This window comes from Bacillus rossius, chromosome 5 (assembly GCF_032445375.1).
Source record: "Bacillus rossius redtenbacheri isolate Brsri chromosome 5, Brsri_v3, whole genome shotgun sequence".
NCBI classification, from domain to species: domain Eukaryota; kingdom Metazoa; phylum Arthropoda; class Insecta; order Phasmatodea; family Bacillidae; genus Bacillus; species Bacillus rossius.
In genome coordinates, this window is record NC_086333.1 from 42148305 (window position 1) to 42163933 (window position 15629).

Consider the following 15629-nt stretch of genomic DNA (forward strand, 5'->3'; position numbering starts at 1 on the left):
TAATGTATTTTTGTTTCAGTTTTGTCAATCTTGATTTTGCGGAAGTGTCCCTCCACATTTTTTGCCCCCAATACATTAAGTTACATTAAAAAACATAGAACAGTACAAGATTATAGTACGAGCACATTCTACACCAACAATCACGGCTGAACTGACAGTTTGCGACATGAAAACATGTACTACATTTTCAAGTCTGAACAGGCTCGCCAACCACGGAGACTAGGTCGGATATCCGGAGGAGTCGGTTGTGGGAAGGTCAGATATGAGGGGTTTTACTGTACTAGGAACAAGATATGTTGGATTGCGATAAAATTGAAACAACACCAAAAAGAATGTCAGAACATAACACCAAAATTAAAGTTAATAAACCATATAGTACCAAAAAGCAAGTTATATCACAGAATTAAGCAGCATTTAACCAAAACTTAATTCAAATCATAAAAAAAAAGTATTCTTTTAATGTACGAAATTAAAGGAAAGACATTATTTCTGGACAAAAATTGTACCAGAGTGCATGGACAAAAAAAATTAATTTAATTTGTTTTATTATACGTCTCTTAAATCACTTTTAAGCCACAATTTATTGCTAATTTATATTTGTTGTTATGAATGTATCCGTTTTAGACCCATTTATTACAAATTATGCTATCGTAAAATGCAGCATTTAAATTTACCACTATTTTGGTAGAGCAAGTATTACAAAACAACTCGTTTTAAAAATAAAAAAATATAACATCAATATCCTCTGTTTTAAAAACAAGTTTGGACTAAATATAAAACCATAAAAACTTGTCTATACTAATTACCAGCAATCCAACATGCACAACTAGGTTCACAAGATAGAAAGAATCCAATTCAAATCTAATCGGACCACAAAGTTAGAACGCTTCAACATTCCTGATCAGCCACCAAAATAAGCGGTGAAACATGCTATAATAATTTAGGTATTTGTAATGTTTATTTTTAATTTTTATGCACCTACCAAATAACAAAAGGATTTAAATGAACTGTAAGATTGTGGCTAGAATGCATTATTAGATTTTATTACTCGAGATTTATAATTTACAATATTACTCTAGCAAAATATGAACACCTCAAGAATCTGCGAACAGTAAAATTTAATACAGTCGTTCAATTGACCAACCAATAAACATTATAAGAATAGACAATAACAATTTTATAACATAACAAAATATCTACAAATTCTGTAATTCTGCACCAATAGCTGTTCCTATTTGAATTAAATGTTGAAACTTCTATTAAGAGATGACATTGCTTAGCAAGCCCTGAAATTCTGCACATTTCCACTGTACACATCACAGTCCATCCTCAAATGGAACATATTTGATTTCATTGTACTTTTTTTTGGCCATGGTTCTTTGTCTGAAGGCGAGAAGGTGCGGTGGTTTGCCAGTTGCTTAATAGTTTTAGAGAGAGAGCGAGAGAGAGCGAGCGAGAGAGAGCGAGAGAGAGAGCGAGAGAGAGAGAGAGAGAGATACAGTTCAATAGCGTGAGAAAGGACTCAGTGCTGTTGCCATGCTCCAGGATTGCTGATATTTTTTTTTTTAGGTATTTTAGTGATTAAGTAAAAATGATGTCACCGGACTGCAATTTTTTTAGTGTTATAATTTGTGCCGGAAAAGCCTCATTGCGAGGGTTCGGAAATTTTATACTGCTATGTTTTTGTGAGGGATGTACTGTCACTTTCTGTGGGTGGTAACCATTTGTTTTGTCAGCGTCTGAACGAGGTACCGGTGTTTGCCGGGCAGTGGCTCACAAATTATATATTAATGTGAGTTCACAGAGAATTTAGCAGCTGTGGTCCGGGCGATAGCTTCTATAATCAACCTTTCATTTCGAACTGTAACTATTGACCAAAGTCGCAGGTATTTTGTCCACAATAAGAATCATGTGAACTTCATGTTTGTTCCGAGGACTCAGCCCTTTGGCTTGTACCGTGAGTTCTTTTGGAACCTTGTGATTTACTTGTAAACTATAGTATAATATTTATTTTTTGCGAGAGGTATTGAGTGATCTACTTGTGAATTCAACATGTATTTTTCTCTCGTGGTCTGGAAATGGCGACCAGAATGACCTGAGAGTTTTCATGAAATAATAGAAAACAGTTAAAAATTAGTTTGTGTTCGAGAGACATTATTCTAGTAACCGATCACCTAGAGTAAAATTTCTTTGGAACTAACATGATTTTTCGGCACCATAAATGAATCATGCAAGTATTTATAAACTACACTCCAGGCCGAATATTTTTAACTAGCCCCAGAAGGTCTGGGATACTGCAAAGGTAAGATAATGCGAAATAATATGTAGGTTGTCTCGGGAGAATCACCTGGCACGAGGCAACCAATGAAAGGGCATTTACCTCGAGCAGCAGGGCCCTGGCGTGGTCGTCGAAGTCGCAGCCCTGCTCAGAGGTGCTCAGGAGGAAGTTCTCCGGGTGGGTGAACAGCTGGATCTTGTCGGCACGCTCCACGAACAGCAGCTTGTTCTTGGAGTCTCTGGTCCACATCATCAGGTTCTCCACCAGCAGCTCATGGTCCTCGTACACCCGCTCTGCGAGAAAACCACCCAATAACGGTCAAAAACACGAGAAGAACAACAGTGGACGAGACAGCATCAAATCCCGGGTGAGCCAAATATCTTTCCAATAAAATATGGAGTCACAAAATGAGAGAGAGAGGAAGAAAGAGAGAGTGTGTGTGTCTGTCCTTATAAAGCTATTTTAATGCATTTGTGACTTGTTGAAGAGTGATAAAAAAAAACACATGGTTTTATTTGAATATAGGTATAGCATCGTAAATTAAAAAAAAAAAAAAAATAGACAACCCAGAACACAGACAAATAAGAAAAGATTGCCAAGGGAATTAACTTAAAACCATTTATTCAATCAGTTTACCGATATCCCATCTACCTTAAAAACTTGACCAATTAACCAATTTCGAAGATCATTTAGGCCTGGAGTAGAAAATATTTTATCTACTCAGTTGTTTCTTCAAGATGTGAAATTGTTACGTACAGAATGGGGTAGGCCTGTGCGAATTAATTTTTTTTTTATGTGAAGCAAATATCAAATTAAATGTTTTAGGAATTTGAAAGTCAAATCAAATTGCAAATATGTTTTTTCTTAATGTGACTATTACACATATTATTAAAATAATGGAAAAAAAATATTTTGACATTAGTAATGTTTATTCTTATTATAAAACCATTTGGGCCCTATTCAATAGAAATTAATTAATAACCAAGCATGAAATTAATTTTGTGCATTGATAAAAGCAGACATGAGCTTCATCAAAAACACTGAGCTTCACATCAGACGCGAAGCTTTGGAGCACACAATAAGCTAAAAATAAAACAAATACCAAATTCCATGATGAAGTAAAATCAAATATTAAAAATAGCTTTGATTTTATTTACAGTGTTTTATTGCATAATCGTCGCACATTGAATACTAAAATCAAGTTTGAAAAGTAGGGGTGGGACTTTTATGTGAAAAACACAATTGTTGGAGTTAAGTTTTTCATAAAAAACAAAACATGTTGCATAGAAAGTAGGTTATCTTGAAAAGTAAAGTATACAAAAGCATGCCAAAAAAATTAAATTGATTCGCCATGCAACAAAAAATATATTTCATTCAACTTAAAACATTAAACCGAAAACCGTGACCCAAACGTGAACCGGAACTAACGTAGTGTACCGTACCCATAACAAACAAACAAACAAACAAACAAAAAAACTTTACACTATGCATATGTAAAATAGTTATAAACAAAAATAAAGCAGTCAGCCATTTTCACTAGATATTCAAGAATATTAAAATACATTATGTATCACTTTAATGTTTTTTGCAAAAAACAACGATAAACCAAATCCCACTATGGTAGGAAAATGTTTTGTAATACTTCATACTGTTGATTGTGTCTAACATTAAAATATTTTCTTTTTAAAGTTTGTTCTACGATGTACAGCATCTACTCCAAAATATTTTCCCCAGCATTTAGAAACCTAATTGCGGGATGTACGTTATACATATTTCGGGCAGTGTAATTATTTAAAAACTGTAATTTAAAAACACTAGGAAAATGTAAATACGAGATTATGATGTGAAGTGCTTGCAAACTAAACATTCACGATTTTATGCTTGTTTTACATAACATAGATATGTATCACATTTTAAGAAAAATACCATTAGGTTAATTCTGTTAGCCAATCTGTAAATAAAATCTAAAGGATTTAATGTTGCCTCAAAGCAAGTGAACCACGACATGAATCACACACGGAGTGTGAATGGAAGGCCACGGCACCAGTAATAAGTTGAGATTGGTTAAAATTTATGGCAAAACAATAATCTGACAACACATGAAAGAAAGGGATAACGCATCAATAAGAAAGAAAAATTGGTTGTCTGTAAAGTCGGTTTACGGACGATAGTTTAACATGACGTCATAACAAAAAATTGATGAAATGATTGCATACTTTTATGAATAAAATTGAATCATTTTTATTTTAATAATAAAAGAATAAATACTTGAAATTATACTAGTAATCTGATTTTTAAAATGCAAGAATAATTAACCTTTACTGCCGAAATTGTTGTGATAAGCAATGAAAACCGCATTAACTTTTCACTTCACTTTATAAGCAGTCGACGAAACAGTTCACGTGTCGTGGATAGATAGCGCGATTGATTCGTTCAGTTCGCGTCCGTCACCATAGCACCGTAGGGGAATAATATTATTTTGTTTTTATAATACGATTTTATAACAAATACGCATCCCAAATACACCAAACTTATTTATAATGTGTAACAATATTGTTTTAAAACATTCTGCAAAAGATCCCGGGTGCAATTTAAATTATTATGAGTAACTGTAAAACACCATTGTTTGTTAAAAACGTATTTGAAAATTCAACATTCCTTTTAAATAACCGTACCGATTGTGCTGAAAATCGGTGGACGATCGTTAAATTACATAATATTAATAATTCAAACGACGAAAACATTATTGAAAAGTCAAATCGATGGTTGTTCCAATCGAGTGGAAGATAGATAGATGCCGCGCAAGCGTACAATGACCGTAATGGGACACTTTGTAGTGGGACAATGTGTGTTGCGAGACACTTTTTTGTGCGTGCAGCCGGCGTTCATCTATTTATTAGACGTACTCACGCCAAATTTAAAAAAAATATGCTGTAAAAAAAAATTTTTTTTTTTTACCCATGTAGAGGTCGGGCAGGTGCTCGATGACGGCCCACTTGGGATCCATGTGGACGTGGTTCTTGTCAGCGAGCAGCCTGGTGACGTAGGCGCACGTCATCTTCTCGTCCACCATCAGGCTCTTGGTGCTGCCGTCCACCGAGAAGGCCTTGATGAACAGCTTCTTCACGCTCGCCTCCTTCATCTTCTCCAGGGCTATGCGGATCTTCTCCGCCTTGATTCGGCTCGCCTGGTCCATCTGACCAGCAAAACACTCAACATGACTACAAAGCTAAATGCCCACACTTAGGGACTGAAAAAAAAAAATGCGTATTCATTATGCGATAGGTTAAAATTCATTGGTGATTACCTCTCTAAGCCAATTTTTTTCTGGCACACAGTTTATAGGTAATACGTCAGGGTCATTGAGAAACCATCAACTACAGAATTAACGAGTCACAGGCTACCAGTTGAGACGTGTCACCAGTCAGCAGCCAATGAACAAGTGACATTTGCCTGAATATACAGAAGACTGTTGAGTTTATCCTAGGGGTCATTGGAAAAAAAAAAATTGTCTGGTTCCCAGTCATACATTTTAAAGATGTAAAAATATAAAAAAATATAAACACAAATTAAAATTTAACTTTATAGGAAACATCATGCATAGCGGATTTAAAATTGATTAAATGATTTAGTTACAAATAAAATATATACATGTTTATTGGCGCAAAAATGCTAACTACAACTCTCCAGTGAATTTTTGCGACACCATTATTTTTTCGCACTTATTTTCTCATGATCAGGCCAATGTTAGGTTAACTGTAAGTCATGGTCATTGACTACAATTACATGTGAACACGGTAAAAACAATGCTCTCTTCTGTGAGTGTTTTGTGTTACAAATCTAACAGGCATACCTATATCTATGATGTTTACGTTGTTCTTTAAGTGTGTGAATAAAGGTTAAACTTAATTTTTCTACAAGTTTGGAATAATAAATGTTTTAAGTTTGTCACACTAAAATAATAAACAACTTGTAGCTCACTATATTTTTTATGTAAAAGTGTAACTTTACGTGAAGTTTAAAGTAATGATTGAAACACAACCAAATTAATGATCAAGGTTTTTGTTTATAAAGATGAATTAGTTACTCTCATATCAGTAGAGCCAACATTTTATGGTGCCATAAAAAAAATATTTTATCATTAAATATACTATATTTCATATTTATTAACATTAAAAATTAAAACACGTAATAATAAGTTAATATCAAAAATAATTACATAGATAAACTGCTTCAAGTCGTAAGACACTTCAAATGTCTACAGTAAACAATACTACTAGATATATTGAGAGTAAGTTTAACAAAAATATGCATCTTAAATACACACATACACACACGACTTTCATGATCTGTCGTCATCTGACAGATAACATCAAACATCTGAGGACCAAGAAAGCACGGCTGCACCTGTGTCGGCGAAGGAGCAAGGCTAAGGCCACTGGACTTGGAGCCATCCGTCCGTCCACCGCTGCCGCCGCTAGAGGCTGAGCTCTCGCTGGACAGCATGGACACATTGTCGGAGAAGGCCGAGTCGTTGTCGGGGCTTTCTGTTCTCATCACTGCGGGCAAAATCCAACAAGTCAGTGTGTTAGGAAATAAAAACATAAAAACAGGCTACAGAAAAAAGTCTAAAAAAAAAAAAAAAGCGTAACGGTGGGTATCGAACCCGAGCTGGCGGATTGCAAGACAATGCGCTTGACTACTGTGTTATGCTGCTGACTTGACTATTCATGAAAAAAAAAACCTCCCCCTATACTTTAAAATCTTTAAAGAACTTTTTCTTGCTTCCTAGGGCCCACTCAGGGAGATATTTTAGGACGTTGTAAAGGGCACCTGCCTGCTTCTACACACACAGTTTAAGCCAAATCCGACCATCCCCTTGGAAGGAGATGATCTTATAATGTAAAAAGTTATGCTAGTGTTCATATCTGTGACTAAGTACATGACCTAATGATTCAAAATAACCTATAAGTAAATTAGTGACCATGCAACAAATGATGGAAGCGAATCAATTTACAAGAAAATTGCTTAGTTAATCATTACAACAAGAAATTTTAATAGCCAACATGTCAAGTAAAACCATGCCTTAATGATGACTTGTTTTGAAGGATTTTACATTGGGCAATCATCGGTAGGGACACGTTTTGTAATTTGAGATAAATTTTGATGCAACTGCTAATTGATTTTATGTTTTTTGTCACACTTTTGGTGCCAAATCATTAATTAACTTTCATTTCAGAGTTGTATGTAGTATTTACATGCTTTGCAGTGCGATATCGGTCTTATCTAGACCCCCCACATCGTTCTGTGGGCCCCGTTGCTAGAAGTCATGATCCCCCCCCCCCCCCCCCCCCTCTAACAGAGATAAAAAATGTTTTTTTTTCCCTTTATGTACATTGCTTTAGTTATTTTTTTTAACCTTTTCACAATTATTTTTTAAACACATTAAAACTAGTTTTAAGTCAGTGTTTCGATTGTCAACGTAAATTTATTTTGAATAATGGCAAATATATGAGTGTAAGTGTTCTGCACTGTCAGCATGGTGTAAAGTCAATTGGTGGTGGTTTTGTTACTCACAGTTGTAGATTCAGACACGCTCTGTACGCACAGCATATTCCGAATAATAATACTCTGGTGTAATATTTCATCGGTATCCAAATTTAGGCCGTACTGTTTAATTGTTCTCTCTGATTTGTTTAAAATTGTCTACTTTTTTTGTTTTAAGTTTTTTTTTTCCTTCGCAGGCCCCCTAGACCCATGGGAACCCTGGTCTTATCACAAGCCACCATAATCTTGTCCCTAGCGAGAGGATCTGCGAGATCAGCGTGGGCGCCGAACCACCCGGGCACACTGACTGGTTGGTTGCATGTAAACTCACATCCGACGAACCGCTTCAGCCAAACCACCCGGGCACCGACTGGCTGCTCGTAAACTCACAACCTGCAGGGAAGGGAACTCACCCCCTTCGCTCTTGGCCAGCGGGTCGCCGTCCCCGGGCTCCAGCTTGAAGCGGTTGCCCTCGGAGCTGGACCGTGAGTGGGTGCGGCGGTGGTGCTGTGGCGGCACTGCCCCGGGACCCTGCAGCTGCTGGCCGCGCGCGCCGTCCAGGCCTGCCAACACACGATACACCAATTCTCACAACCAACACACTTCTTCCTCGCCTCTCATTTCCCATTGGCTTTGGAAGAAACTTTAGTTACACACACCTTCACACTGCAGGACAGGCAGTAAAAAGCAAAGCTTTGGTAATAAACTGACTGTTTTTTCAATTTTTGTTTCGTAGTTATAAGAAACTTAACTAAAATAAATTTAAAAATAAATCCTTCTAGGTATTTTCAATTCGTTTGTTAAAAAGTTATATTAACCCACCATTGGTTGCATGGTAATAATAAATTTTTTTCACATTTTCTTCATTCATTATGAAATCATATCTGATCAAATAAATGAATCTCCAATGACTACTTTCATTATTTATTCCATATATTATTTTTGCCCTCAATTTATTTTATATTAAATGGACATGAAGATAGGTTTTAAAAAAACAACAAAAACTATTTAAATATAAGTAGTTTCCATTCAATTGTTCAGAATTTGTCTTTAGTATTAATTTAAGCCCATTAAAATTTTTATACATTATACAAAACAGATTATAAATATAAGTGAAGAGTTTTATCCCCACAGAATATTTATCTTCGCAGGTTGGTATTGTATAAGAAGAACTTCTAAGAAGAAGGGTGCCTCACATGTTGCACTCAGTTTTGAATTTTTCCCTCTTTTTTTTTTTCCTGCAAGACAGATAAACAGATCTAATTTAAAGAAATATGTTCCAGCACTACTGTTAAAAAACTTAACTCTTTCTGGAGTGTCACATTGTCTCCGGTTTTACAAATGCAACAGGTTGCACTATGAGGAAAGTTCTGACATACTACCCACGCCATTAAACAGAGACCTGTTTCAATGCCAAAATTGAATCATTTGTTGCAACCAATTTGGGCGTTGGCCAATGAAAGTTGAACATTCAGCTAGATTAGCTTCTTTGAATTGTCTTCAAAAATAAAACCATATTATTTTTTAGTTTGAGAGAAATGCTCATAACACCACCAATGACTGGTTAAGGCTAAGTTAGACGTGCCTTAACCCTCACAAAAAAATATATACCTTGGCACATATTTAAAGATATAAAACAAACAATACCTTATATAAATCCAAAAATTAAAACAAAATAAGGAAACCAAGCATTTAAGAACATCTGACATTGGACAAGTAGACTTTAAGGTACACGAAATGCAGGAGAGAGTACATCTAAGTATGAATGATACAGTGAAAAGCTTTTAATCCGGCAGTTTAAAATTAGGCACATTCTATAATATGGCATTCTATTGTTTGGCACATTAAATAGTTTGGCAAATTTTGTAATCTGACATTCTAAAATGCGGACCATTCTGTAATCCGGCATTCTATTGTTCGGCACATTATGTAATTTTGCTTTATAAAGTTTAGCGCATTCTGTCATCTGCCATTCTATAATTCAGTACATTTTGTAATCCAGCATTCTATAGTTCAGTACAATATATAATACGGCATTATAAAGTTTGGTGCATTCTGTAATGCGGCATCAGTCCAGTCGCTTACATTCAGATTTTTTTTTGTTTGATTCTGGCTGTTTACCTTGGCTGCCAAGTAACATTACCGCAATCTGCCAGCATTTTTAATTCACTCAGAGTTTATTGTTTCTGTCCGTTTTTTCTGTTTTCTAGTGGGTTGTATTGCACTTTTAAATATTTGGCATTCCAGTAAAATCTATAGTAATGTTAAATAGTTCAGACTGGTAATGTCACAGACATGCTGGGTTAATGACTTTTCAATGCATTTTGTAAGCACATGAGTAAATACAGAGTTTCTTTTTACTCCCCAAAACTGCAGAATTCGTACCTCAGTTATAGGGTTATGATAAAAAGAATTTTAAAAGATGGAGTTTAAAATAAGGGTTTCATGGTGCATGGTTTTGTGGACAGTTTTTATATTCTTTTTATATAAATGTTATTTTTAGCACATAACAATAAAAATTAAAACTAACGCAATACAAAGTCGGTTGAAGAACAGGTTATTTTTTAAGTTAGAAAGCTAATTTTTTTCCAGTTATAATTTCCATGCAATTTAAGTGGAAAGTCTCTAACTACTTATTCTTAGGAATGCATAGACAAAATAATTGCAACTTTTCACTGACTTTCATGACCAGTGATTCAGTTCATTAATTTTTTTTTAAATTTCATATTGGATACAGAGACTCGAAAAATTTGCAGATTCGCTTCGTTACATGCTAAAATTCAAATGGTTATACTTTAATGCTTCTTCTGCAATTGGTTCACAGTTATTCCGGAGGACTGTGGACCAAATAACAGACCCTCAATCAAAGTAGTATCGAATCACGAGTTACCCAGTTGAGACGCCTCGCAAGTCAGCAGCCAATGAACAGGCATCGTTTGCCTGAGTATACAGAGAGAGGATCATGTAGTTTATTATGGAGGTCTTTGTACACGCAAAATTTTTCTCCAGCCCCTAGTCATTAATGAAGTAAACTTGCACACGAAGACAAAGCAGCAATCGGCACAAACCGAAACCAGTGTTGCACGTACCCGAATGCACCGCTGGTGCCGATGTTCGCTTGTTGCTGTTCGAGGCGTTCCTGCCGCTGCCAATGGCCTGGTCGTACTGGGACTCCAGGGCGCACAGTTCTCCGAGAATTGCGTCCAGGTCGACATCTTGGGAATCTGAAAGAAAAACACTTATCAGTTAAGAAGCATTTAGAAATATTTGACAACAACACTTAAGGAGGGTCCGTGGAGCCAAAAAAATCACAAAAAAATTAGATCAAGTAATTTACAATGCTTAGTTTAGGCTACAGTAGAATATAAGGCAGTATGACAAACATGGATATACATCCAAAGTGGTGGGATGGGGCATGAGACAACCCCCTTCTTTTTTTTCCCCCAAAAAAAAAAAACACACACACACACAGAAGTCAATCCTGGATGGACTGCTGTGAATATCCCAAAAACAATATATTTAAAAGACCTCGAAAAACCAAAAACTAGATAGCGTATTTGAAATATGATCCCCTAAAATAATTTAACTAACCGAAACCATTAAAACATGACAAAATTATTTATTTTTCTTGGTTACATACATCTCAGCATTTTTTTAAAATCAATAACAGCTTTTCTCTGTCATAGAGGTCAGAAATGAGAACTATTACTGCTTTTTTTCTCTACAAACACTTGGCATTTAAATCTAGTTCACTGCAAAACACTTACATACCAGTGATACCACTGAGTACATATCATTCAATGCAGTAATTTGAAGGAACCATTTTTATTGGTATTTAATTATAATTGTAAGATTAATTTTCAAGTACTGTTTAGCTCCTTGTTGTACTCAAATCAATATGTATACTATAGTTCTTTGAGACCCAGTAATTTTGTAAATTCCTCTGGTAGTAATTGAATGTTTTTTCAGAGTTTTTTTTTTTTTTTTTTTTTTTTTGCTGAGATGTGACAATATTAGGTATGTGGTTATAATCCACTGTGCCTGTCATGAATAAAATGCACTTCTTTCTTCCATACTAGACTGTTTATTTCTACATGATTTTAAATAAACTGATAATACAATTATATGTAATTGTTGAAAATAGTTTTTTTTTTAACTAAACAAGTTCTCATCTTTTTAGTTTTTTATTAACTTAGAGCCAAATTTTTATTTCAGCCCTAGCATGCACTCAAAGCATGAAATAATGTAGCGAACAGTTCTGGATTAACCATTTCTATATAGCTTTTGTCTTCAAATCTTTATTTCTCAAATATTGTTCATTAAATCAATAAACAAAAACTACAGAAAATTGAGTTTTTCAAGGCGCTGGGAAAACCTGATTTTTACTGATTTATGAATGATATACTAAAAATAAAGAATTTTAAGATAAAGGCTACATACAAATGGTTAATCCAAAACTGTGTAACACGTGATTTCATGCTTTCAGTAGGCCCAAACTATGATTTGACATTAAAATTGGCTTTTAAATTAATAAAACAAACATTAAATGATGACTTGTTTAGTAGAAAACCCAATTTATAAACAATTAAATATGAATTTATTAAAAATCATGAGCAACAACGCAAAATATAATAATCAAATTAATATAGGATACTATCCCCACAAAGAGTGATATGAGAATATTATTTTGCTTAACTTGCATGTTGTCAAGTCTTTTCTTAAAATTATAGCAAACATGATAACCAAAATCTAGGAACCAAAATTAACAAACTATTTAGATCGTGGGGCATCCAAAATTCCCTTCTTGCTCAAAAATCAATCACAAAATAAAATAAAAAGGAAGCAAATTAAAAAAATATATATGGCAACATGTTAGTTATAACTAATGAGTAATATTGAAGATTTAGCTCACCTTCTAAATTGGCCATGGAAAATCTATAGCTGTCGATTCTAGGCGTGTTCAGATCAGAGGGCAAAGTACGCAGCGTCCCAGAGCTTACATTGTCAAGTCCCTGAAACAATGAAAAAAAATAAATAAATAAATAAAAAAATAAATGTATGTTAAAAGTTACATAACAATATGAAGCAACTATCTTTACACTTGCTGTCAGCAGTAATTTTACCCTTCCAGTATTTTAAAAAAACATACATGAAAACATCAGTTTCCTATAAAGAAAAACCATAGGAAGGACTATCAACGAAGATTTAATTTTCTTTATTATTATAACAGTTGTATATGTATACCGAATGTTTGAATTACGCAGTTGCTCTTCTTCTAAATGCTGCTATATTAATGTGTAACATCTAACCCCCGTAACGATGTTACAGGATGTACTCGTTTTGCAAATACACATATAATACGAAACTCGGATACGAAATATAACGTAGAATTCTTTAAAATAATGCAGAGCGTGATAAATATACACGCAACTACATTTCTTGACGCGAATCACGCGTAGTTTCCACACTCGCCGCTAGAATTCGTTGCCGGAACAGCCACGTTGACTATCGAATCATTTGATTTGCAGAGCGAAATATAAACTATATAATGAAACGGCTCCCATAAAAGCGAAACAGACATTTGAAAGAAATCTAAAACCAGAATTTAGACATTTTTTCGACAAGAGTTTTATTAAAACTGTCCATCTTGTTAAATTAACTAAACAATTAATTCTATAAAGTTTCCCTTTGGCTTTTGTGAAATTTGGTTAGCGCCATCCACCACAAATAGCGACCCCGCGGTTCCATTCACAAAATTACTCCTACCAAATGCCGTTTGTTTAATAAAGAAATACAAACTCATTTCTGAAATAGCTTTTTTTATATGTTAGAACTAACTTGTTGCTATAATTCTATTATGCTTTAATAGTTTCTTGCGGGATAAAATGGAAGTTAGAAGGAAGGATACAGGGTTATTAGTTTTAAGAACATGGCAGCCCTGATGCCTTGCGGCGCGCATACGTCAGCGAGACGCCCGACATGCATCTGGGGCTCTCGTGACGTAGAAACGCCGGCGGCGCCAACGACCGCGCCGGAAGTGGCTGCTGCGGTCCTGGGGCGGAAGACGGGTGCAGGGGAGGCCGCAGTGACGCGGCTTCTTGCCTCGGATCTTCCCCACCACAACCAACAACAGAGGGGAAGATGTACAGGCAGAGAGGGGAGGGAAACAGACTCGGGGCGTGACGTCAGCTGCGTAGCCATGGCGACCCCGCATCCACGCCGCCGCTAGCGCCGCGCTGCGCCAGTCGCGTGTATCACCCGCGGCAGTAACAGACGTATTCACCGTGTTTTTTTTTTTAACCTTTAAAATAAATTAATGAAAATATAAAATATTTAATAACATTTTTGCAACTTACCGCGATACGTGTGGCATTCACAATCTTTTTTTAGAAACACTTCAACGAAATCAATTAATTAATGCATCTATATATTTTTAGTAGAGTTGTTTGGGCAATTCCAGACATTTATTTAATTAAATATCAGCTTTATCACGCCTGGTGATGATTTGTAAGTATAAATTTGAATTTCAGTAGCTAATAACACATTCATTTCCACGAAAGTCCTCTAAAACTGTTCCAGCAGTGCAAACACCTTCCCTTCCACAAAAGTGAGAGGCTTCGCGCAAGAGCAACGTTCTTAAGACACCTGCTTGGAACATCCAGTCTCATGCTATCACATCTCAGCGGGAAAAACAATAGCAACGCACCGTCCATGTTATCTTAGCATCGTGCGATTTACGCAGCGCTCGCCTGTGCTCGACTCTTTCAGCGATTCAAGTAAAAAAAAATAAGAATACTCTCACAGCAGTGCGAAACTTCGGTCACGTGGTAGTGATACCAGTTCCCTATAGGAGCAGGTTCCGTAACAACAAAAAAACCTTTCCTGTGGCGATTCTGGTCCGTATAAAAAAATAAGTACGTCCGAAATTGGCGGCCCATTAAACATGCACCTAATAGCTGGTTTCACTAACGGTTATAAAATAAAAATATGAGAGTCGATATAACAGTATGAGATTTAAAATATTTTAACTTATATTTTTGTCCAGATAAAATGGCAAGATTTAATCGCCGGAATTAACAATTAGTTACAAAATTTCAAAATTGGGTTAGAATTGCACTCTTGAAGTAGGTGATGAAATCGGGCGAAAAACGATAAAAAAAGGGTTCCTCCTAAAAGATAAAAAAAAAATATTTTTTTGAGGATTTGGAATGCAAACGTAAATTAAGTAAATTTGTAATAATATAAATTAAAACCATATCAAGAATAGTATGTAGCATTGCTTTAAGCGATAAAATAAATAAAGTTTCAATTTCTTTAATGTAGCGTATTTGATTTTGTTAAAAGTTTAAGCTGCTCAATAAATCTACAAGTTTAACAGTTCATCGTAAATGTAAAATAATGACCTTGAATGATACGCACCCTCTTGATGGACAAGCACGCAAAATCGCATAAGCAAAATAATTTAACAAAATACCCTCTTTATGTGTAATACCACATATTTTTTTTTTTTTTTACTCGTTCGAACGTTCAAATGGTCGCGTGACAATAATGCTCACGTGTCAAGGGTGTTTTATTTTTCCTTATTTCAATTTAAAGCAAGGTAACCGGTTGGTAGAAATTGCTAAAGGGTTTCTTTTCTATACATTCTCCGATGCAGGAAAACAACACAGTGAGACAACAGTGCGCAAAGACACGGAAAGAGGAAAATAGACTACATACGCCAACTGGAGCGTGAAGAACCCCGAGAGTGGTAAGAGGCAGAAGAAAGGAAGGGAGAATATGGAGGGGCGCGAAAGAGGTTCAG

The 15629-nt window shown here is 35.4% G+C and overlaps 1 protein-coding gene across 8 annotated transcripts in view; it reads right to left on the minus strand.

The window, feature by feature from the left end:
• Positions 1 to 15629, minus strand: part of LOC134531738 (uncharacterized) — a 618769-nt gene that overhangs the window by 24117 nt on the left and 579023 nt on the right. For all 8 annotated transcript variants that reach the window (XM_063367605.1, XM_063367606.1, XM_063367608.1 and 5 more), the window contains 6 exons: positions 12738 to 12837; positions 10915 to 11049; positions 8239 to 8388; positions 6686 to 6837; positions 5237 to 5474; positions 2381 to 2571 (listed from right to left, as the gene is read on the minus strand). In XM_063367605.1, coding sequence (XP_063223675.1) covers positions 2381 to 2571; positions 5237 to 5474; positions 6686 to 6837; positions 8239 to 8388; positions 10915 to 11049; positions 12738 to 12837 — 966 coding nt within the window. The remainder of the gene's footprint in view (positions 1 to 2380; positions 2572 to 5236; positions 5475 to 6685; positions 6838 to 8238; positions 8389 to 10914; positions 11050 to 12737; positions 12838 to 15629) is intronic.